This window comes from Bactrocera tryoni, chromosome 1 (assembly GCF_016617805.1).
Source record: "Bactrocera tryoni isolate S06 chromosome 1, CSIRO_BtryS06_freeze2, whole genome shotgun sequence".
Taxonomy (NCBI): Eukaryota; Metazoa; Arthropoda; class Insecta; order Diptera; family Tephritidae; genus Bactrocera; species Bactrocera tryoni.
In genome coordinates, this window is record NC_052499.1 from 68,355,749 (window position 1) to 68,378,952 (window position 23,204).

At 35.7% G+C, this 23,204-nt stretch overlaps 1 protein-coding gene across 1 annotated transcript in view; it reads right to left on the reverse strand.

Moving 5' to 3' along the window:
• The window catches only part of LOC120774452, a 110,432-nt gene that overhangs the window by 21,329 nt on the left and 65,899 nt on the right, over nt 1-23,204 (reverse strand). The window contains exon 4 of the mRNA XM_040104139.1: nt 15,160-15,186. Within this exon, the coding sequence (XP_039960073.1) occupies nt 15,160-15,186 (27 nt within the window). The remainder of the gene's footprint in view (nt 1-15,159; nt 15,187-23,204) is intronic.

Below are 23,204 nucleotides of genomic sequence, written 5' to 3' on the forward strand. Positions count from 1 at the left end.
TTCTGCAAATAAAATAATTTTTAACGAATTTAAATATTAGTTATTATTTATTCATTCGTATATTCTTAAACAGGTATAAGGATACTTAGTACAATTTTTACTGGAAATTTATTTATTGAGCTAACCCAGCTTTTAAATAAGCTTTCACTCGCCATTAAAAAGCTTGTGTAAGCTTACAGTACACTATTTAAAGTGCATAAAATTATAAAGAACATAAAAATAACACGATTTTCATTGTATTAACTACATTTAAGTTGTATGCTTATAAAAATTAATCGTGAGTAAAAATTAGTAACATCTACAATGCAAAAAAGAAGTTTCCGAAGTTGCAAACAAAAGTTTTAAATGAAATGTCGGAAGTCGCAAAGTCATTGCGGCAAATCAGTTAGCTACCTGCAAGTCATTTGCTCTCGAGCATTTAGCTTGCAATGACCCCCAGGAAGTTCATTAAAAGTGCAAAAGCAAAGTTAACTTTTATCAACTGCATTTCTGTGCGCTCATCGCCCCATTGGAACAGCATTGCGCTCTAGCAAAATGTGAGCTTTTGTTTCACCTTTATCTTGATAATAATAGTTTTTTGATAGCAGCACGAGACAATGGCTGGTGATTTCCAGTTTCATTAATGTAGAACATGTTTTCGGAATACTTGACTTTCATTAAGGTAAAGAAGCTTTAAGTTGAGAAAATTAAGAGGAAACGAAACATAATGGTACCGAAATGTATCGATAAGTAGGTCTAGCTAAAACGTATAATTAGGTATTTCTGGTTGTATTATATTTGAGTAAATAGATAGGTTTAAAATGAAAATAGCATCGACAATCTCAATTTGTATTAGTATTACAAAATAATTTTTAGTACACGAAGATCAAAACCGTGAAACTAAATCTCTTTCTTGAAAATATTTAGAGGTATATGCTAATATGTTATACAAGGAAGCATAAACGTAATATTGGTGGTTTTCCAATTACTTTCCTTCTGCGTCTTTGTCAGTATATAACATTCATTCAAAACGTTAGCAAAAACAAATTTTTTTTCACTCAAATATGTTGGAATTTGTTACCGAAAAAGGGATTCTGTATTTAGTTCTTCTTCTTTTCTTTTATATGAAGACAATCTCAGGCGAAAGTCATAGTATTTTGGTGACTATTTTCTAGCAGAGTGAATGTACTATAAGCGACTTGTGCGAATTAAAAGTGGTGATTTAAGCTCGTAAGACAAATAAGGTCCTGGACGGCAAAAAAGTTTGAAGTTTTTCATCATGAAATGTGAATAATCACGCTGAAATATGGTTTACCTCAGAACAGGGTATCAAAACTTGGCTTGGTTTGTTCTTGGTTATCAAAACGGCTCAATACTTTTGAGAAGGAATCCACAAATTGGTAGGAAGATAAGGAAATTTATAGCTTCAGTTGGATGGTACTTTGAGTAACACTATTGTTTCATAACTAAACCTTAAAATTAAAAAAAGAAACGCACGAATATATTTATTGCCCAAACTATATACTATATTATCTTCCGCAAACCATCTTAGTATATTAACTTATTAATATATCATATATCAAAAATATTTGCAGGCTACAACGAAAATGTTCTAACTAGTTCCACCAACTCGAAAACCAAGCCCATTTAATACATAATTGAAAAATATTAATAATTTCGTGACACCTGCCAACACTGGTATCCACACCGGTTCAATGAAAAATAACAACATTTACCGAGATAGGACCATAGGGAAATATGAAACGCCCAACGACGTAATTACAAACTGAAATTCACAGTGAATAAAATAAAGGAAATTATGCATAACAACACTTTGAGTCCAAAAACGAAGGGGGTACACACAGACATAACGAGGTGGCTCCAGAGCGCAGACAGGCGCTTATAACCTTGCTTTTGGGATGCTTGTGCTATAGGTATATTTCAAATAAATATATATGGATATGTACGTGTAACGGTAAACATCGAAGGCGCTAACCGTCGCACTGGCAGCCATCGAAGGCTCAGTGTTTTGGGCAGGTGAACGTCGAACGGACTGTCAGCTGAAAGTTATGCGATACCGTATCGAGATAAACTACATACAATTTGAATAAATTAATTGAACCGAGTGGAGTGAGTGTCAATATTAGGAGAGATGGCCGGGTGTGTAGGATAGTAAAGAAGAATTAATGAAGAGCGGAGAGCCTAAACCAGCAGGTTTGGTGTGATTTTGGGCACACAAAGCAGCGCCCGCGTCAATATGCAAACAACAACTCTACCGATTTGCTGTATACATAATATATATTATATACACATGTATATGTATCTAATATAGACATATAGATTATTCCCGGGAGGTCAGCAGAGTGTTGGAGCGAAGCAGCATAATTTAATAATAATTTCTTGCCGGACAGGCGAATTTCGCATAGAAGCTAGTGCTGTGAAGCCAGTTTCAAAGATAAATTTAGTGAAAGCGCCGCAGATAATCTCGCGGCAGAGGTCTTAAAGAAACAACGCGGAAGAATGGTGTTGTTAATTAGTTGATACGTGTTTGTATGCGCACGAATTGAATATGCCGTAATACATTTGTGTGAGTAAAGTTATATTAATTATAGTTATACCCTTATTACTGAAACTGCATTAACGGATACTTGAGTTCTGACAAACAATTGAGAGTGTTCCTAAAGCTTTATTAAACAATTAATTTCTTTAAGTATTAATAAAAACTACAAATTTAAAAGCAGTTGAATGAAATGGTTCTGCGTAGGTTTTTGAAAAAGTGGAAAAGTGCTTAATATTACTACTAAAACTCTTTATCGTTAATGTAAATGAGCTAGACAGAAGATTTTTGAAGTCTTTAATTCAAAAACGTCTATGTAATTAATTATTGATTGGATTGGAGATATCAAAAATAAACACCCTGGTTGACACCCGACTACCTGGATATGCCCGTACCAATATTTGATAGCTAAATTAACAGTCCTGACTTACTAATCTACATAATTAAGAAAGATTTTCGGTAAATAAAATTTAAAATATTTTAGTTTTTATTTCATTAAATTTTATATCAAATTTTTGTACTTCAAAACGTTTGTTTAGAGCATACCAAACTGTTATCCACATAAATATCTTTAAGCCGTCTTAATTTGGTGAGATCTGCTTGCTAGATTTCATCATACAACATGTTTTGTCAATGCTTCTTCCACGTGATGACTCCACTGGAGACACAGGTTAACTCTAACTCACTTATCGCTGAAGCGCCATCATTCATCCTCAAAACAAGCTTTCTGGCATCAAGCATAATTAAAACTGAAAATTAATTTTCGAACCAGAGTCATAAAATCGTTCTACCAATGCTTCACAATAGGGCTAGATATTGTTTAGATACTCTGCTGAAGATGTTTCGTATATGTGTTTTCTTTATCAATATGAAATATGTAATATATTCTCTCATGTCTCAGGGAGAGGAACTGTTCGATAATTGTTTCCGGTTTCATTCCCGTTACGGAAAGAAAAAATGGGTTCAGACTAAAAAAGTTGTAGCAGAGATAGTTTGGAAAACAAAAGGAGCCATCCAAAACGAAGTATCTTTATTTAGTCTTCGAACCATTTTTAATAAAAAAAACAGTGTAAAATAGAAAGTGCTATTTATAATAACATCTTTCAAGGCACCTAGAATATTATACAGAACAAATAAAAATTTCTCTTGAGAAAGGCACTGAACTTTACCTTTGTTTCCTGAAACTGACCTTACATTGAATTTATTTTTTGCAATTAAAGATATGGTTAAGCAGAGTTTTAGATCAATTTAGCCAAACCGAAATTACGAAGGCAGCAAAATTGCTCTAAATCATTATCTTCTGAGTGATAGGCTATCATAAGTCTTTCTTAGCAAAAATCACCGGTGAGGTCAATTTATGTTAGTCAGTGAGTTAGAATATAGTTACGAATAAGCCAAATTGGCAGAGAACAAATATGAATGCTACAATAATCCTAACAAGCACCGAACCTCCACACCCATTGGCGTTACATAAGCACTCATATGACTGCGCCACACAGGGGTGCGCGCTAAGCCGCATCCAAAGCATGCCTTGAATAACTAATAGTTCGCTAAGTAAAAAATTTTAAACTTTCACGGCAAGAACTTGCCTTACCGCACTAAGAATGCTGGTGGCATCTTAATAGACGCCACTTTTATAAGCTGATAACTAAGAGCACAAACTGATGAAAGGCATTAAGGCGAACATGAATAAAAATGTGGCGCAAATTAAGTTAAACGCCACAGCAGTTAGGCGTATAGCACAGCAAACAAGACTCGAGACCACCAACTTCGCCTTGGAAGTAGCAAGCTAGGAGCGTCGGCACTTCGTGAGCTAGTGCATATGTAGTGGTTTGACAGGTGAGCGCCGGGTGTAAAGTGCTCGTTCTGGTGGATGATATTCATATACACCGCACGCAATGATTTTCAACTTTTAGACTTACGCAATACCGTGCTGAGAATGTTGGCAAGCCGAAGGTCGCCACACCACGCACTCCTCACCACCAGCTTAAAGCAATAAAATTGTTGTTGCTGGTATTGCTTCGTTGCTTGCGAATATTGCGCTATTCATTATTCACCGGCAGGCTGCTCGCTATTCCAGCATTCCTACCCCTCCAGTCGCCGTCTCTGCCTTACTTTGGCATCTCTTGTCGACTGTCATCTGCATCGCTGATAAGTAAATCCGATTAGAACTGTCGCGCTTGGCCGGAAACTTCTGCTTCTGCCTGTTCTGTTGAACCACTGCCACTGCTGTTCATTTTGTGAGCGGCTTTTTTTTGCTTTTAGTTCCAGCGCTCTCCTGTTGGTTGCTCTGTAGGCCACAATTCTGTGCCCACGTGATTTCCACATTGGTTGGTTTCTTAAACCGATTTGTATTTGGTGTTGCTGTTGCTATTGTTGTATTATGCTGCTGTTGTCAGCGGCAGCAAATTAGCTAGTGATGGGGTCTGAGATATTGTCATTTGGAAGCCCTCTAAATTACATATCGCCACTATGGTGGAAATGTATGAAATGGAAGATAAAAATCACGTGAATACACGTGTGTGTTTGAGGAAGTGTATGCAGGAAATGAATAGCATTCTTCCGAACACAATAAGGAATAAAGAAGAGATGTGCTGATAGTAGAATGTATTTAGAAGTAAGATTGAACTTGGAGTTACCTGTCTTCTGGTTGGCTATTACCTTTGTAAACAAAAAGAAGATTTTTTAGTAAAATTTCCATTGGGTGTTTTAGTAGTGTCAGTACTGCAGCACATACAGCAAAATACCGTGACACTGGAAGAATAAGGACCCCTTGGGTTCGATGATTATTTTGCAATGGATCTTCTTAGTGTCAATAACTCCTTCATTCGACTCAAATGTAGGGTCGGCAAGTGATTTTTTTAAGTTCGAAGACAAGAAGAAGTTACAAGGGCCAGAAAAATTCCGAGAAAGGCAGTAATTCGCTAACTTGTTTGACCCATTTTTCTTTGGCGACGTCGGAAACGTTGGTCGAGGCTTTGTCATAAAAGAAGAGCATTTTTTCTTCTCAAATTTTCTACAATTCAAAGTTGAGTCTGCCAAATAATTCTGTACAGTAAAACTCTGTGGCCATTGTGCTCTTCCAAATTTAATCGAACTAGATCACGTCTTGTAATGGCCGATCTGCCGGTACGAGATTGTGGATATTCATCACATCTGACCGTTTTCTAGGCACTTAAAAGTCATCAAAAATCTACTAGCGATCAGGTTGAAACTTTTTAAAACAATTATAGAAGGTCACCGTATGCAGCTCAAGACTTTCTTGACCCCATACCGCCCTCACAGTGCATATTATGAATGGGCTTTCAGTGTCTTCAAAGTATTTCGCTATAAGAACCCTCTAGCAGATGTTGTTTATTGGATATTAAAACGATATTGAGCTCTCTTCTGTTGTGGTCAGTTGTTTTACGATTTGAAACACACTTGTATACAAATTTAAGTCTGACTTCTGACCAGCGGCATCTTCTATCTTTCTAATTGAATTTTAATTCATTTAAGGTGTAAATAATTTTCAAAAACATCTTTTTGAAATCCAAATCTGGAGAAAAACCGAATTCACTTAATATTATCAAGAAAGATAGTTATGGAAATCTCTTTAGTCCCAGAGATATACTCATTTAAGCCGATAGAATACTTTTGAGTCGGAAAAATCTTTAGACTTTCAATAGGATACTCTACTTAACATCTAGCTTGTTCTTGCTGACCCAAAGTTAATTTATTTGCCAAATCTCTTGAATACGAGTTCTAAGATACATATAAATAGAACACAAAGTTTTCTAAAAACAACTGTGTTTAATGTTAGAACTATCACTAAAAGAAATCTGAGCTTAACACCCGATTAAGGGAGGCCTTTAAATAAATATAGCACAAAAAAACACAATATCAGCTCCGCCTCCATTACTCTCCCGCTCACAGGTAGCCGAAAACAAAGTTGTGTCATTTAAGTTTACAACACCACTCCTTGCCCCGCCCGCCTACACAGTGAAGAAAGCGATGCGGCGTACATTTTTCATTGGCGACATTAAAAATTATTGCCACTTTAATTCAACGCGAAACAGCTTTAGATGAGTAAACAAAAATACGGCTTTCAGCGCCATTTGTGTTCAGTATGCGCAATTTCTTAAAATCGTCCCTGCTCTATGGGACGGGTATACGTTGCAATTACGCTGAGTGCGGAACGGTCGGACGTGCAGCGGCTGCCATTCGCCGGTTTATCTCAGCTGCTTATCTGCCGCGTGAAATGTGCCAAAAAGACAACAACACCACCACCGAGCGGTGAGTGAGTGAGAAACGGCGCGGCGCCATAAATGAGAAGCAACGAGACTTGCACGCGCAGGAAGTTGATGTTGTCGCTGTCGCTGCTGGTGTTGTTGTTATGGTTGTTGTTGTTATAGTCATAGCTGCTGATGTTTGTCGTTAAATAAAGTAATTTACAAAAATCTGCACGTAAATGACTCTGATGACACGTAGACGCCATGCTTGGCATATTTTAAGTTCTTCATTTTATTATTATTCCTTTTTTGTTTATGGCGAAAAATTAAAATTGCAGAAAGCATCAAAGTGGAGGCGCATAAATGGCAGCACTTCAAAAGAGAAATGCACGAAAGTTAAATGGAAACTGGAAAAACCAAAAAAAAAAGTAGACGGAATTTAAAAAGACATTGAAAAATGTTCATCGGATGTTGCTGCGAGTAGCGCCTGTCACGCAATAAAATACGTTTTAAGAATGTTTAATTATCGCTGTGTGGTCGTGGGTATTGCCAACACAACAACGCACCAGCCGCAAAATGTAAGCTATATAATGCGTATTGTGTGGTTGATTAAAGATAATGCTGCGTACATCAAAAATTGCATAAAACGGTGAGATAAAAATTATTGTGCTTTAAAGGAGATATATTTGGTTTGAAGCTATGCTACTAGTGGATGGTTCAAATCATGACTAAATGTAAATGTCTTGTTTGTTTAGTATAGGACATTTTACTTTATATAATTCGAGCAAGTAAAATTAAAAAGCGGTGGTAAATAGTGGAATCTCCAAGACAACAACGTGGAAGGAGATCTCCTCTGAAGTAAGCTCTGTTAATCTTTAATAGAGAAATTTAACACAGAAAACTCAAAAATCGTCAGGCTGGTAATAAAGCCAACCGCAATCTAAACCTTTGACGAAACTACGTAATTATTGCCTATTTGGCATTACTATATATTATAAGAAATAGATATAACAGAAAAATATTAACCTTGTGCCTAGTAGTTTCATTTACAAACGATCCTTTGGTGAGCCACGTATTTTTTTGCTAGGAATAACCCACAGGTGGTCAGTACGTGGAGCTGCTCTGTAGTTCCTAGAAAGCAAAGCTAGTCGACTTTCAGGACGGAAAAATCACTGAGACCGTTCATTTCGGTTTTCTCTGAAACCTTTTTTTGGATATATGGGAATCTGTGATAAAAAGTCTGATCCAATCTGTTAGCTATGTACCCAAACTGCGGCCAAAATACCCCAGTATCATTCCTTCGAGATGTAGTTTAAAGCTGGAATCAGCGCATTTTTTTATAATATAATGTCTGATAATTTCCCTATAAAGTTTTAGGGAAACGGAAGGTTTTTCGACATGAACACTCCAGGGTAACAATAATGGGCTTTTGGAAACATAAGTGTAGAATGAACAGTAAGAAGTCGATTTTATTGTAGTTATGTTCAATTTTCTGACTACATGAAAACCGAAGCCTTCCTAAACTAATTTTCAGTATCCCTAAAAATAAAGGTAGTCTGAGACGGAACACCATTATTATAAATGAAATGATTACGCACATTAGGTAGTTTTTGTTTTGAGGTTATGAATATTCTTGAAACATTGATATCTCAATTTTGAACACTCGCGCATTTGCAATGAAAACGAGAACATAATCAAATTAGGGGTCCAATTTACGATAATTTTTGCATAACAGAAAAGCTTCTAACGCTTATGATCCCATATTCCATAAAAAATTTAAGAATTTTCCCACAATTTTGCTCGAGGTAAAAATATATAACAGCAACAATGCGAATATTTATGTATATTATGCAGCTTTTAAATTAAATTACGCTTGCGGCAACAACAAAGCTAAGCATTGTGTTCAAAATTTGCAAGCGTCCAGCGGCAGGCGATGCGCGTCAGCAGCCCTCTTAGCCCCCATAGCCGATTTGGCCAATTGCGTTTGCATGTTCATTAGCCTCCAAATCACTGCCGTTCCTCGGGCAAAATGTACTGTAAAGTCTTTAAATTGCGCACATTTTTTTACGATATGCCCCAAATTTCGATCCCAACATTGTTGCGCATTAGACACAGTTTTTTTCGTACTTTAGGCAATTTCTGGCACGTTTTTTAGTTTTTGGTTGTGCCTCGCGCAGGCATTGCCGGGCGCAGCATACGCATTAAGCGACCTTTTTACGCTCCAATGCACCATTGGATCTTGGCAATCGCCGGTCACTGGTTGGCGCTAAACATTGTGGATTCAGCGCTGTTGCGGCCTGTGCCGGGCATTGCCGCGTCCGTGTGCCGTTTTCTTACTCACTCACGCTGATAAGCATAATTTTCGAATTATTTCGCTAAGTAAACGTCATTAATTTCGCCGACCAGTCGCCGTTGGCGCCGAGCGAACGCCCAACTACAATGCAGAAAGAAAAAAATCAAAGTGAATTTAGTTGGGAGTGCGGGGGTTTAGGGCCTGCATTGGAAAATTACACTCAGCAGTTTGTGCCTTTTGTTGTCGCGTATTTTCTTATTTTTTTGCGCTTAAGGTCGAAGCTACCCAAATAAATTCCCGGTATTACGCCTGATACAGCCCTAAGCGCTTATCAAGCGTAATTGCGCGCGAATCTGACAGCAGCGTGGGGTAGAGAATAATGCTATATGTAATGGTAATTTGTATTGCTGACTGTTTCCGGTGTGTGGCTGCGTTCGAGTGGGAGAAATTAATATTGGTCAAACGGTTGATTTCCTTCTTTATTGTTTTTGGAAATTTGTCTGTAATTGTGCGAAGTGCGTATTCAGTAGTTATTTTTTAAATAAATTGTTTTTGTATTGACCGTTATTTATAAATTGATTTCTTTTGTTTGCAAATGCGTAGCCTTAGATTAGCTTAAATGTCTTGTCAGTAGGTGGAATGAGAAATCTGTTTAGCTATTTGAAATTGATTGATTCTGTCTGATGGATTTTGGCTAAATTACTTGTAATATTTCATATTGCCTTGCTCCCTTGCATATCTTGGTTATAGAAAGTATACATTTAGGCGCAGTGTGTAAAAGCTGAAGAGAGTAAGTAATTTTGTAGGATCAAATCTTGTTATACTGCAATATTAATAATACGAAGCTTATACGCTTTTGGATTCAGATTTCATTATCCCAATCGCAGTGAAATATTACTAGATTTCAGAATCCTAATTTGCTTACTCTTTTCAAATATTTATAAGTAGTTTGCTTAATTGTATGTAACAAAGTTGTTAATGGTATTCCATATTCTTTTCATAACGTAATTTTCATACACATATACAACCTTAGTAATTTATAGCATACATTAGGAGAAATCGAAAGGCAACTCTAATATCAACCGTGCCAAGCTCAGCTCAGAACAGATACGTAATCATATTCGTGGATAATGAGATAAATGTTAACTTTTCGGCATTTTTTTAAACATAACAACAGGAATGGAACAAATTATCGCGGAACTAAAGTTCTATAGGCGTCGCTGTAGGAAATTAATTATAACAGGGTTCACCAACAAGAGTGATGTGATTCTTAAAGAGGACACTATTTGTTGACGAAATTCAAATGTTTTTTTTTCAAGAGAAGTTCGTGGATATGCATAATTAAGTTCTGAATATAACGTATTTCAAATGACCTTCACAACTTTTTTTGCCAGAACGAATTCGATGAACCCATTTTCTAGAACTTTTTCCGCTAAATCAAGCTGATGGCATTAATAGCACTTTCAATATTGATTTCCAAAGCTTTAAAAGAGTCTGATTTATTCCTAAAATCAAATGGCTTCAAATAAACACACAAGAAGTGGCCTAATGGTGTTAAATCATATCTTCTTGAAAGCCATTCAATGGCACAATTTCTTGCTTGCTTGCTTTGTGGCATGTAGTGCTATCCTGTTGGAACCAGATGTTGTCAATATCAATTTTTACCAATTGCGGCCATAAAAAGTAGGTTATCAGCGGTCAATACTGCTCTCCTTTGAAATTAACAGTGTTACCAGCTTCATTTTGAAAGAAATACGAACCGATGATTCCACCAGACCAAAAACCACACCAAGCTGTCAAATTAGGTGTATGTAATGGTTGTTCATGAATAACTTGTAGATTTTCTTCGCACCAGAATCGCCAGTTTTCTTTATTTACTGAGATGAAAATTGAGTGCCAATTTTTGACCTTAAAGCAACTGTTGCCTGAACGGCACCAATATTTTCTTCAAGCAGTTCTTTGTCTTATTGGATCTTGAACATTACGTAGAAAAAATATTCGCTCGAAACTTTCAGCAATTCGGCGAATAGTGAGCACAGGTGGCACAGGTTGCAATGAGAGAACGGTTAATTTGATAATAAAAGTGAATAACTTCTAAACGTCGTTCTTGCTTATATTTTTCCATGATGTAATTGTAAACATTACTGAATTCAATGCAATTAACAGATCATGAGCTATTAAAATGGCCAAACGAACTTAGAAATCATATCATCCCTATTGGAAAACCCGTACGTACAGCATTTAATTAAGCCTTAAATGTAGTAGAGAGTGACTTGTTCCCTTTAGAGTGAATTTCTTTTGATACAGAAAAAAAAGTTCATGGTTAAAGCATATCAAAAAAGCTTTAGGCCTTCTTCAATGATGGTATACGCTAGCGGTTGAAAATGTGTGTAGACTAGAGCCTATGGATGCAGCTTCAATGAAATTTGCCGCCTAGTTTATTAGGAAAATGAAGTCTCATGGTTGTCCATCTAGTAACATTGTGTATGAGAATATGGAAAAAATCTTAACATTATTTCAAGCTTGGAGAGCAAAGATCAACTATCAATAAACTTTACCACGTTTACTGGTTATATTTAGAATAAGCCGTGAAAGCCGTTCTATTTCTGATGCACAATTTAAGATATTTTGTATTTCCTAAATTGTTTGAAGCGTAAGGGCCAATAAGGTTTAAAAAAATGGAAAATAATGTACCCCCTAAACGATATGGCTTGATTCAATCTACTACTATTACTATTTTGACGGCTTCTTTTCATTAAAAAAAAGTCCATAAAAAATCAATATACCAGTTATGCCGGCATGAAATTTTTTTGTCAAAATGAAGTAATAATTTTGAATGAGAAAGTAAAAATTATGTTCAAAGTAATGACCATAAACTTTTACACATTTCAACAACCTTTCTGGCAATTTGTGGATACCATGCCAATATAAATGTTCGTCTTTTGAACCAAACTAACCAGACACACAATTTTCGACCACTGCATAGTGCTGCTCAGCCAATGGCTGTGACATCGATGAAAATAAATGGAAATTTGAAGGGCCCTTGTTTGGTGAATAAGGCGTGTGAGGTAGCAGCTCCCAGCTGAGTAGTTTGATTTTACCCTGAACCGATTTTTCTTTGTATGCACGTGCATTGTCGTGTAACAAAATTACTTTGCCATGTCTTTTGGCCCTTTCTGATCGTTTTTCGATCAATGCTTGGTCATTTATTGCCTTTAGCGACTAGTACACTATTAACAGTTTCACCAAGTCTGAGAAGTTCGTGATATAGCTCATCTTTTTCTCTGTTTATATTACTTAAAAAAAACCCTTCTTTCGTCCACAGTAACAACTCGATGCGAATCTAATTTTCTTTCGTGTCTTCATATCCCACAATAATATCGTCGTGGGAATCAATTTTTTTATATTTACTTGGCATTTAACTATATAATACTGACATATTTTTTCAATATCGTTTATCTTTTTTGCAACATTTGGTCTAAAAATATTTTCTAAAATTCTTTTACTTTCCACACATTTTCGCAAATCTATAGCAAAATCGAGCAAACCAACAGTTAATGTATATATGCTCGTACCAAGATTTCTTTGAAGACCTTTCCGATCAAATCAAATGTAGCAACAACATTTTTCAACTATATTAAAATGCGCTCGCTTTGAAAAGTTAATTACAAAAGCAAATAACAACTTTTATTACTTGTGACTTTTTACTCTCGTGCTTTATGTGCCTGTTTATGTTTACGTAATCAAGCTTACAAAAAGACATATGCAAATACCTTGAAGCATACAAAAATACTTGCTCCCGGCATTAAGTTGTTGTTTTGGGCTTTTTCAGCTTTTACTTTCAAATTTATTACTTCACTTTGTTTGTATTTCCAATAAGAAAGCGAATAAAAACGGCGCTTAGACATGCGATAATTCGATGAAGTAGAAAAATGGGCCGGCAGCTAAAAAGAAATAGCGCTCTTAAAAAATGCGGAAATTAATAGGTCGCCATAGGGCTGTGCGACGGCAGTTGTTTATGTATAGTATGCACGCTGTGACGGGCGGATAGGAAATCACCTTTTTTGATGTAGCCTTAGCTGTCTGACTTTCTAACTAAACTCGCTAGCTTTATGTAAGCACACTAAGTTTTTCGCTGTCTTTCTACCTATTTGGTAAATATTTCTCCACGTCACAAACTGACTTTTCACGCTTTTACCATAATTCGCACACACGACGACGGGCATGGCGTATACGTGATTTTTTGCTAACAAATGCGGAGTATGTGCCAAATATGGGAGCTTAGCAGCTACCTTTGCGAGTGGCTTGCGTGTCAAGCGCATGTAGCTAATGACTGTTGGCCGGAAGAGCGTGCTGCCAGCACACACACACGAACACACAAAGTGGTAGAAAATGTGGAGCGAACTAAAAGTAGGCTGATATACTTTGTCAGTGGTGTTGATGGTGCGCATACTTATAAATTCAGCAGAAGAGAATTACGTACAGACTTATTACCATTGAAAAAAGACTTATTGCGTTGAAGTGTGGTACAACCCCCTTCATGCTCTATATTTTTATATATTTGACACCCACAGTTCCGCGCGCTGCCCATCATTCGCCCATAATATGGGTGACAAACAAATTATAGCTGCCAAATAAACACGCGGTTGTTGTAGTAGCTTGGATAGATAGTCGCAGAGGCCCCAAAATCTGCTAACATGTTATAGTTGGGTCAGTAGTTCACGCAAAAGCCTTTGTGTTGCCTACTTTTTGGGGCGAGTAAGTAAAGCTGACGTAACGGATCACTGGGGAGCCCCGCAAACACGCCAACTGTTCTTTGGTATCTCCCTACCTCTCATTGCTTGCTTACTTTTAGTTTGACTTTCATGACGTTGTTTTGACGCTTTCAGCCAATTCGGCTGATAACTACATTTGAATTAAGTAAATTTACAACACTTTGAAAGTTGTGTAACGCTCGCTTGTTTGCTTGCGTGTCAGCGACTAGAGAAAGCAACGCAATTGTTTACTCTTCGGGTTGCGCGAATAGGAGTTTGTGCTCATTGTGGACGTTAAAGGCGCTATAGTTGTTGTTTTTGTGTATTATCTAACTGCTAGACGGTCATTAGGCGCAACGTCGACGGGCAGCGATTTTACGCTTTTATTTTGCGTTTGTAGAGTTTTATAATCATTTCACTTTGAGTCCAACGTCCAAAGCACTAAATGTCAAACAATGTCAAAAATTTTTTCCACAGAAAATTTAAGCGCTGTAGTCAGCAATCGATGAAATTCCTCCGTTTTTAGATGGATGTGTTACTTATTCTTGTCAAGTCAAGAGCGGGTTAGTGGTGGCGCAGGAAGCAGCGCAGCCGGACTGACGACAATATCCTGACTGGCGAGCTAATGTTTACACTATATAAAAAGCGATGACTAGCTAGAAATTCGCCTTGCGTGTGGCAGTAAATATTTACATTTTTGGGACAGTGGATTTGGAATTGATGTTGAAATTTTTGTTTGCTTTGGGTTTTTGTACAACACTTTTGGGGGCAGGGTTGATGGAATGTTGATGACAAGAATTATATGTGAAACAGAATTGGATTTATATATCACCAAAAACATTATTTTTAGAAAAAAGTGTTGCCAGATGTCAAAAAAAGTAGGATATTTTTGGTGATGACATAATTTTTTAGAGGAAAAGTTGTCAAAAAAGAATGAAATGTTATTTATTTTTGCTTGTACCTTCTCGGCATAAATCAATATAGCTAGCGTGATACCAAAATTTATTATTAGTTGAAATAGTGTTTGTGCACTAATTATTTATGATTTTCTGCGCAAGCCATAAAGCCTCGAACACTCTTTACGCCCATACACTACACACTACCATTAACAAAAAAATGATACTCGGTTCAACGAGCACTTTAAAAAAATTTCCTTAATGCATCACAGATAACCTTTCTCAAATGACCCAGCCAACCACTCATGGTGCATCTCTCCAGCAGCACTCTCAATATGTTACTCATACGCCGTGCACCCACCGGCAATTAGTATGGTTTAAAGTTTAAAGTCCTACTCATTTCTGTAAATTTATCGTAAACTTTATTGCCTCATTAAATTCACATAATTCACACAACTTTTCCACTTACCTTTGTTTTAACTGCAAAGTTTACGAGCTGCAAAGGAATAAAGTGAAGTTAATAATGAATTAGCTTGAATTTTGCTCAAAAAAAGAATAAATGTTAATAGAACGCACGAGTGGATACAAATAAAATTCAGATGAATCACATAAAAACAACCAACAACTCATAATCGTAATTAAAGTCATAAATTGAGTTGCAATTTTTGAGAGTGTATCCTGAAAAAATATAATTACAGCAAATGAAGGTTGTTGAAAAATTATTAGCTATTCTGGTACTCTGAATGTTTGTGCTAGTAATGTTCGGTGTTTGGAGCAGTTTGAATTTAATTCTGTTAAAAGTTATAATTGTTATTATGAAAATAATTATTATTATGGCAATACTTCCCATTCACCCAACAAAAAATGTAATAATCGAAACTGGTGGAATGGTATTCAAATATTCGGCTTTGAAAATTGCTGCTATAAATTTAGATCTTCTCTTATGATAGACAAATTGCATTCTTAAATAGTTTTCGAAAAGTTGTCTGTGGGAACCGGACTTGACAGAAAACGTAGACTCCGTAGCCGGCATATGTACGTTGGTACTATAATAATATCGCGAGAAAACAAGTACACATTATTGTAAAACAATCTATGCTTTTGAAGAACTTCGTATAAAAGAAAAGACTATCAAGTTCGGAAGATACATATTATAAAGTCCAAAAAATATGTTTAATTGGTAATAAGAGATAAAGATTACAAACAAAAATTGATGGGAAGTCTGCCATATAGCTCAATTTCGATTCCCAGTGGTTAAGAGAAAAAGAAACAATTTGAGTATGAAAATAAACTACGTCCTAAATAATGTGGATAAGTTTTCGGCTAATTTTGAAAGTTTTTATAAAGAACAGGGTGAGCTGTTCAACTTGGATCTAAAGGTGATGGAAAAAGATTGCAACGTTGATGAGTTCGTCATATGATGGCAGATTACTGCTGCTGCTCGAAAAAGGATTGCTGACTGAAAAATTATAAAAGAGAAACTCATCAATTCTAATGGCATATAACACATGTTTTCGACAAATCTCTTTCTTGTTTTTCGATGCAGTCTTATTTTTTAAAACAAAACTGACATTGCAATGACTTCAGTTCCTTGGTTTACTGTCTGATTTTTTTTAAAGTAAAAGGAAAACAAAGATTTAATATAATATGTGAGAGCAAATCTTAAAACCCCATTGATAGTTTCATGAATTGCGTGTACAAATACTTATATACAAAATCGATCTTATATCTAAGGCAATATACCACTGTAGACCAATGTAATGAAATGAAAAACATGAAAGCTTTTACTCCTGCTCCGGCGCCATGCTAATCGGCTTTTAATCATAGCTCAGTGAAACGCAAAGGCAGGAGCGGCAAAAAACAGCGCCTATAAATATAAGCCCAAATATTCCCACACACACATATGTAAATATATATAAATAAAACACACATCACATGCACATACATACATATGCACATACTTACACATGCACTAGCATATTAAGCAGCGCTTGTAAATAAATTTTCGCTGTCATCCACAGTCTTTATGGTAATGACCAATATTGAACCTTTTACAAGCACACCCATTTCATAAATATAACTGTAAGCTTTGTGTTTTTCCTTTTGATTCAAGGGTAGACTCTCGGTTTTTTTTATATTCTAGATTACAACTCGGATTATGTGGCTCGACAATGGTCGGTTAGTGGTTTTGTTTGTTCTTCTAGGTGTGGATCTACATACATATATATGTATAACCATAAGCACAGACATATAAATATATTCACATTCAAAAAATGTTTGCATGTGTGTGTGCGCGCCTTTGTTTTATCCATACATATTATGTGTGTGCAAATGCTTAAATATTAATGTATATTGTGTTTTATATGAAAACATATTTAATCGTGTGGAATTACAATGAATTATAGATGTCTGCGTTTTGCGTTGTGGCATAATTCTCATGGGAGTTTGACAATCACTCAAAAATATGCTAAAAAATACAAATGCATTACATGTGTGTGTATGTGTGTGAATTTTAAAATTTTTTCAGTTTTCAAGGCTACCATACAATAAGCTGCGATTATGTAAGCTCATTGCGGTGGAAGGGGATTACAGGTTTTTGATGGCATTTTAATCAAGCTAATTAATATGACGGATAAACAGGCCATGACAGTGTTTTAAAATATTAAAATTATGCAAAAGGAATAAGGAAGTTGTAGTGGTTAGCGATTTAATCAAAGAAGATTAAAGTAAAGTAAAAAACAAATTATTTTTAAATCTATTTGAAGTTCACTAAATGCAAGAAATATGAAAAAAATCAATATAATTGTTTTATATTATTTTATTTCTTCAATTTCTTTACTTGGGCGTAGTCCAGCTGCCGATTTTTAGAATGTTATTGTCCCAACAGCACAAATTAACGGCAATAACAGATTTGATGCCGAGAAATAAATTTGAGAAAATAATGAAATTTATCAAATTGTATGATATTCCATTTTCGTTGCTCAAATAAAAATTCAATAATCTTCCTCAAAAGGAACTCCAAAACCTTGATGAGCAGGTCATAGCATATAAAGGTAAGTTCAGAGGCGTGAAAATGCAATATACAAAACTTTCGATTATCAGGTTAATTGCAAATTTCAGGAAGATAATTTTTCAATCAGTGCAATCTTACTAAGCCCCACAAATGGAGACTGCAAATATTCACGCGTGCAGGCTCGTCTGGAATTGTTTATGACTTTGCGCTCTACGTTGTTGATGGAACTTGGCCTTCATATGGATTTAGCATAACATCGGACTTTGTGTTATACTTAGCTTCCGCACTATCAAACTTTGAAAATTACAAACTGTATTTGTATAATTGGTTGATTTCAGTTAACCTTCTTGTGGCTCTAAAAGAAATGGGGATCTGTTGCATCGGCACGCTGCGAAAAAGTCGAATAGGAAAATGTGAATTAAGGTCTGAGTCAGATTTGAAAAAGCTTGGCAAGGGATCGTATGAAATGAAATGCGAAGCTAATCTTTGTATTGGGTACTTCGGGTGTCTTAATACATCGGTACTAAAAAAGATTCCCTTTCAATTATATTATTATTCATACATATTAAAATTTTGGAATATTTATCAATTTACTTACCCAATTGCAATAGCCAATATATCGTCTTTTTTATTCATTGGCAGCAAAAACCATGTTTGGATCTAAGGAATTATCTCTTCATCGATGTCTAAGAGATCCAAAAAGCTGGTACATTTTTATCTAAGTTATTCCTTTTTATCAGAATTGTTCAGATAATAAGCTGTTTAATGGGTTTTTTCACAAAAAATTATTTTATAATTTTGTAGCAAAGTTCTTTGATGAAAATAAATTCAATGAACCAACCGATAACCTGTTTTCAGTAAATATTTCTTGATCCAGTTATTGAGAACCAGATCAGAATAAGGAATCAATTTATTCAGAATCGAATTTAGATTCTTTAGTAAACAATATTTGTTAAAAATAATATAAGTTTAACAAATGCTTGCTCTAAATGAAATATTTATGCCAGAAACATATTTAATGCTGCAACAAAAAATAACGGTAATGGTGACAAATGATGACAGACATTAAAAACAATATAAACGAGCGCCATGAAAGTCTTCACCAACGACTGCAGCCTTTCGTAGAGCAAAACGTCTGCAGCCAACGCCGCCAGCAGCACAATGCACCCGCTACGCGCGATAATTTTTTTATAAGCGGATGTGCACACATTTGCTTCCGGCTTAAATAACAGGAAATAATAAAATAACGCCGACTTCCGCTCATTTCCGGACATAGCTACGCGACTGGTGCAAATTTATTATCTCAAGACAGGAAAGTAAGAAAAATACGATGAAGAGCAAAATTGTGAGACTGAACTTTATGCCGCTGAAGAAATTAAAAATATATAAGTTATACAACAAAGTGTAGATTTAACAAAAGCAAAAAAAAAAAAAGCAGGAGAATGAAAGCGAATAAAAAGAGCAAAAGTGGTAGAAAAAGAGGGAGATGAAGCGCGCTGGAATGGAAGCGAGATAAAGCAATAATTTTGTGAGCAATTGATTTTCCACAAGTTAACCTGCAGATACTTAATATGTGTATGTATATATGTGTATTTGCAAATATATATCGGCCACCAAGATCATGCGATTTAACGCCTTTAGACTATTTTTTGTGGGGCTACGTCAAGTCTAAAGTCTACAGAAATAAGCCAGCAACTATTCCAGCTTTGGAAGACAACATTTCCGAAAGAAATTCGGGCTATTCCGGCCGAAATGCTCGAAAAAGTTGCCCAAAATTGACTTTCCGAATGGGACCACCTAAGACGCAGCCGCGGTCAACATTTAAATGAAATTATCTTCAAAAAGTAAATGTCATGAACCAATCTAACGTTTCAAATAAAGAACCGATGAGATTTTGCAAATTTTATGCGTTTTTTTTTTTAAAAAAGTTATCAAGCTCTTAAAAAATCACCCGATATATACATATGTAAACTCCTTCATTCCTTCAACCGACGAAGCGCAAGCAACGCTGTGGCAATTGTAGTAGCCAAGCAATAATCTCCAATTGAATTCCAGCTAAGCAAGGGAAACTCATTGCAGCTTTGCGCTGACGCCACTTTAATTCCGAACACTTTGTTTCATTACAATTTAGCTCGCGGTAAAGTTTCGCAAATCCAAAACGTCGTTAAAGTGGCGCACGCACACACCGCCAAACCAATGGCGCAATAGACAAACAGCAATCCATTGTATATGCATGTGTCTGTAGTTATGTGTATATTTAACGCTAGCAGGTCAGCATTTCAAGAGATATTTGTATGTATGTATGTGTGCGATATGCAGCTTTGTTGTTGGCTGAATACTTTATTAGCCCAGATCGAGGCGCGCGCGTTTGCGCTGGCAAGGCGTTTGGAAATTAATTAGATGCTTAAGCAAACTAATCGCAATTTGTAACGCCTGATTTATGAGCAGTTAGAGTTGCCAACTGTGTTTGCGAACTTGTTAAATACAATCGCGCGAATATGAGGGTGGCGTGGGTGGCATGAATCAATCAATTTGTTAATGGCGGAATCTTAAAGTTCACGAGAATTTGAAGCTTTTTTCACTGAAATCTTATAAAATTAATATTTTCTGTTGAAAGTTTAAGTAATAAAGAATTTATTTCATATTAGTTAAACAGGATATGTGTTGAGCAGAGTTAGTTTACTTGTTTATATTGATAATAAAATATGGTTATTTCTCTTGCCTTCAAGTGCCTGGCAGCCTTGACAGACATTATCTTCTCTAAAGTGAATGTTGTAGCTAACTGAAAGACTTGCGTTCAATGCAATAAAATAAATAAAAAATATTTATATATGTGATTTATATATTACGTGAGTTCCATAGTCTTGTATAACAAACAACGTTTTTCAAATATCGTAATCTTCCTACGTCATCTTATAGATTCTGCAAATATCACCACAAATACGTTATGGCGTTATTTTATAATCTTGCAACCAATTGCTGCAAATAATTATAGTTACATTATTTCAATAATATTTGAGTGCCATTAAACACGTAGTGAAGGTGGTGAAGTAATCGAAAGCTTCTCCCGCCCATTCAATCAAGGAAGTTAAAGTAGCTCTGATGGAAAATCATCCTATTGGCATTAGAAAGATAGAAGAAGATGTGAACGGATCTAAAGTATCTACTCAACACATTTTATATAAATATTTGGATATGAAGCGAGTCAAGGCAAAAAAACCTGAATCTTTTGAAAAAACGGCATCAGGAAAAGGGATCCCTCACAAGGGATCTGAAGATTTTTCATTTATCAGACGCACTTATTACTGGTGACGAAACGTTATTTTATGAATTTGAGGTGAAAATCGTTCAAAAGCACTATTCGCTAGATAAAAAAGGCTGAAGCCGAAATTCCCAAAATTGGCAGAAGGCACTGAAGGCCATCCCAGGCCAGGCTTATGACAAGTGTATGGCAAATTGGATGAAAGTAGCTTATTTCGTATAAAAATACGTAAAATTTATTTGAAATCAGATCAAATTTTGATATATGTAAGATGCATCTATGCCATATGCCTTAGAGAGTAGGGAATCGAATCTACTGCACCAGCTGACTGACCTACGATGTAACCATACAATGAGATGTTTTTGATCTTTTTTGTTCGAGAAGTGTTTTTTCAGCACCAAGTAACGTTGAAAAGGTCTCTTGGATTCATGTCGGGTTATGGTCTCCCTAAAAGTTCGTATATAACTCAAATGCTAAATTTTTGCAATCAAAATATTTTAGAGTATTCTGTCTTTTAGAACATTTGTAATAACAACGTTTGTCTAAAATAAGTAAAACAAAGCTAAGTATATGCATATTATTATAGTTTTATTTTTTTTATTATTTTCCCATGTAAAGTTTTCAACATGAGAGCAAAGCCCAAAAATAAATGTCGATTAGATTGTGTCTGAGTTTCCAACCTAATAAAAGTACAAACTTTTTATGTCCCTGGATCCCAGCGCCACCTGTGGCGAGTTTAGTTATCCAAATATTACGAAAAGACTAACACACTCCCAGCAACTGCTCACAATTTTACATACATAGTTTTAAAATTACTTTCATGCTTTATTATGAATTGTTTAAGTATTTTATACAAATTGGAGTAAAGCTTGCACTTGCAATGCCGTTTCTTAGACGGAAAGCCCACTTATTTACATGCACTCCCGAATGTATGCTACATTTATATTGTATCTACAATTTTTACAACGGAAAAAAGGAAGACATACGCGATGTAAATGTAAGTGTTTCATTTATTTTTTCAATTGAAAATAATAAAACAAAAATTTTATTCACTTTAAAAAATCTTCATTTAAAAAATACTTAAAAGCAACTATAGATTAACTAAAATATAAAAATTTTAAGTAGTTAATATTTGTATGTGTTATTTTTGAATTTTTTATTTTACTAGCAAAACAAATCCCTAATTTGACGAAGCATTTATTTAACTGTGTAACAAAAACATATTTCTTATTTCCTCTTTTCTTTTTTTACCTGACGAACACACAACAAATTACAATAATTATTTTCATAGCCCTGAGCAAATACATTCTGCTTTGTCATTTTCTTGCTCTTCGCTGTTCACTACAAATTACGTGTACGAGTAAATATATATATGTACATATATAATAAAGCAGTTACATGTTCGTATAACTGGAAGGTGGCAACGACTTTTGCAACATTTCATTGCAATTTGACAAATTATTGCGCTCTACGCCACCACAGCACTTATAATGATGCACCGACTTCGCTTCATTATTGCCGCCACAGCAACAACGCAGCACGCCAGCGGTGAAAGTAAACGAGCGAAAGGTAACGGCGAACGGTGAAATGTGTGCGGGTTTAGCACCGCAAGCGCTGACATAACAGCTTACTTTCATGACTTTCAAAAATGTCGTGGCAGGTATGACTTCACCGGGAAACACAATTAACTTGCAGCACACTCTTGAATTCCTACACCTTCGGCGCTGTCAATTACGCTTGAAAAAATTAAGAAGGTGTGCGTGCGAATAGCGGCACTTACACTTACCTATAAAGCACGCACACACAAGCACAAGCACAAACAAAGTGCGCCAAAGAGACGAACTAATAGTCAAATTGAAGTGAGTGCCAGGAGGCTGCATTGCCGCATACTCATGCATTGTTTTTGCTGCCTTCACTTTGCACTGCCAACTTAAGTTGCAATTATAGCTGAGGGCAATGCGACCTTTGCACATTTAGAAATTGTCTATTTATTTCGTTAGCAAGTTGGCAAGTGCGGGCAAAATGTCACAATGTGGCAGCTATCTCTTGCACAAGCAACGAGAAATTAAAATAAAAACACACGAAAGTAAAAAAGCAGCAACAACACGAAGAAAAATTAAGTACATGAAAAAGCTATTAAAATTAAAAAGGTGTGAATAAGCTACTCGGCGAGAAGGGCGGCATGGCTAATTTAGTTACAACGTTGTAATTGCTGGCAACTTTTCTGAAATTTGCACAA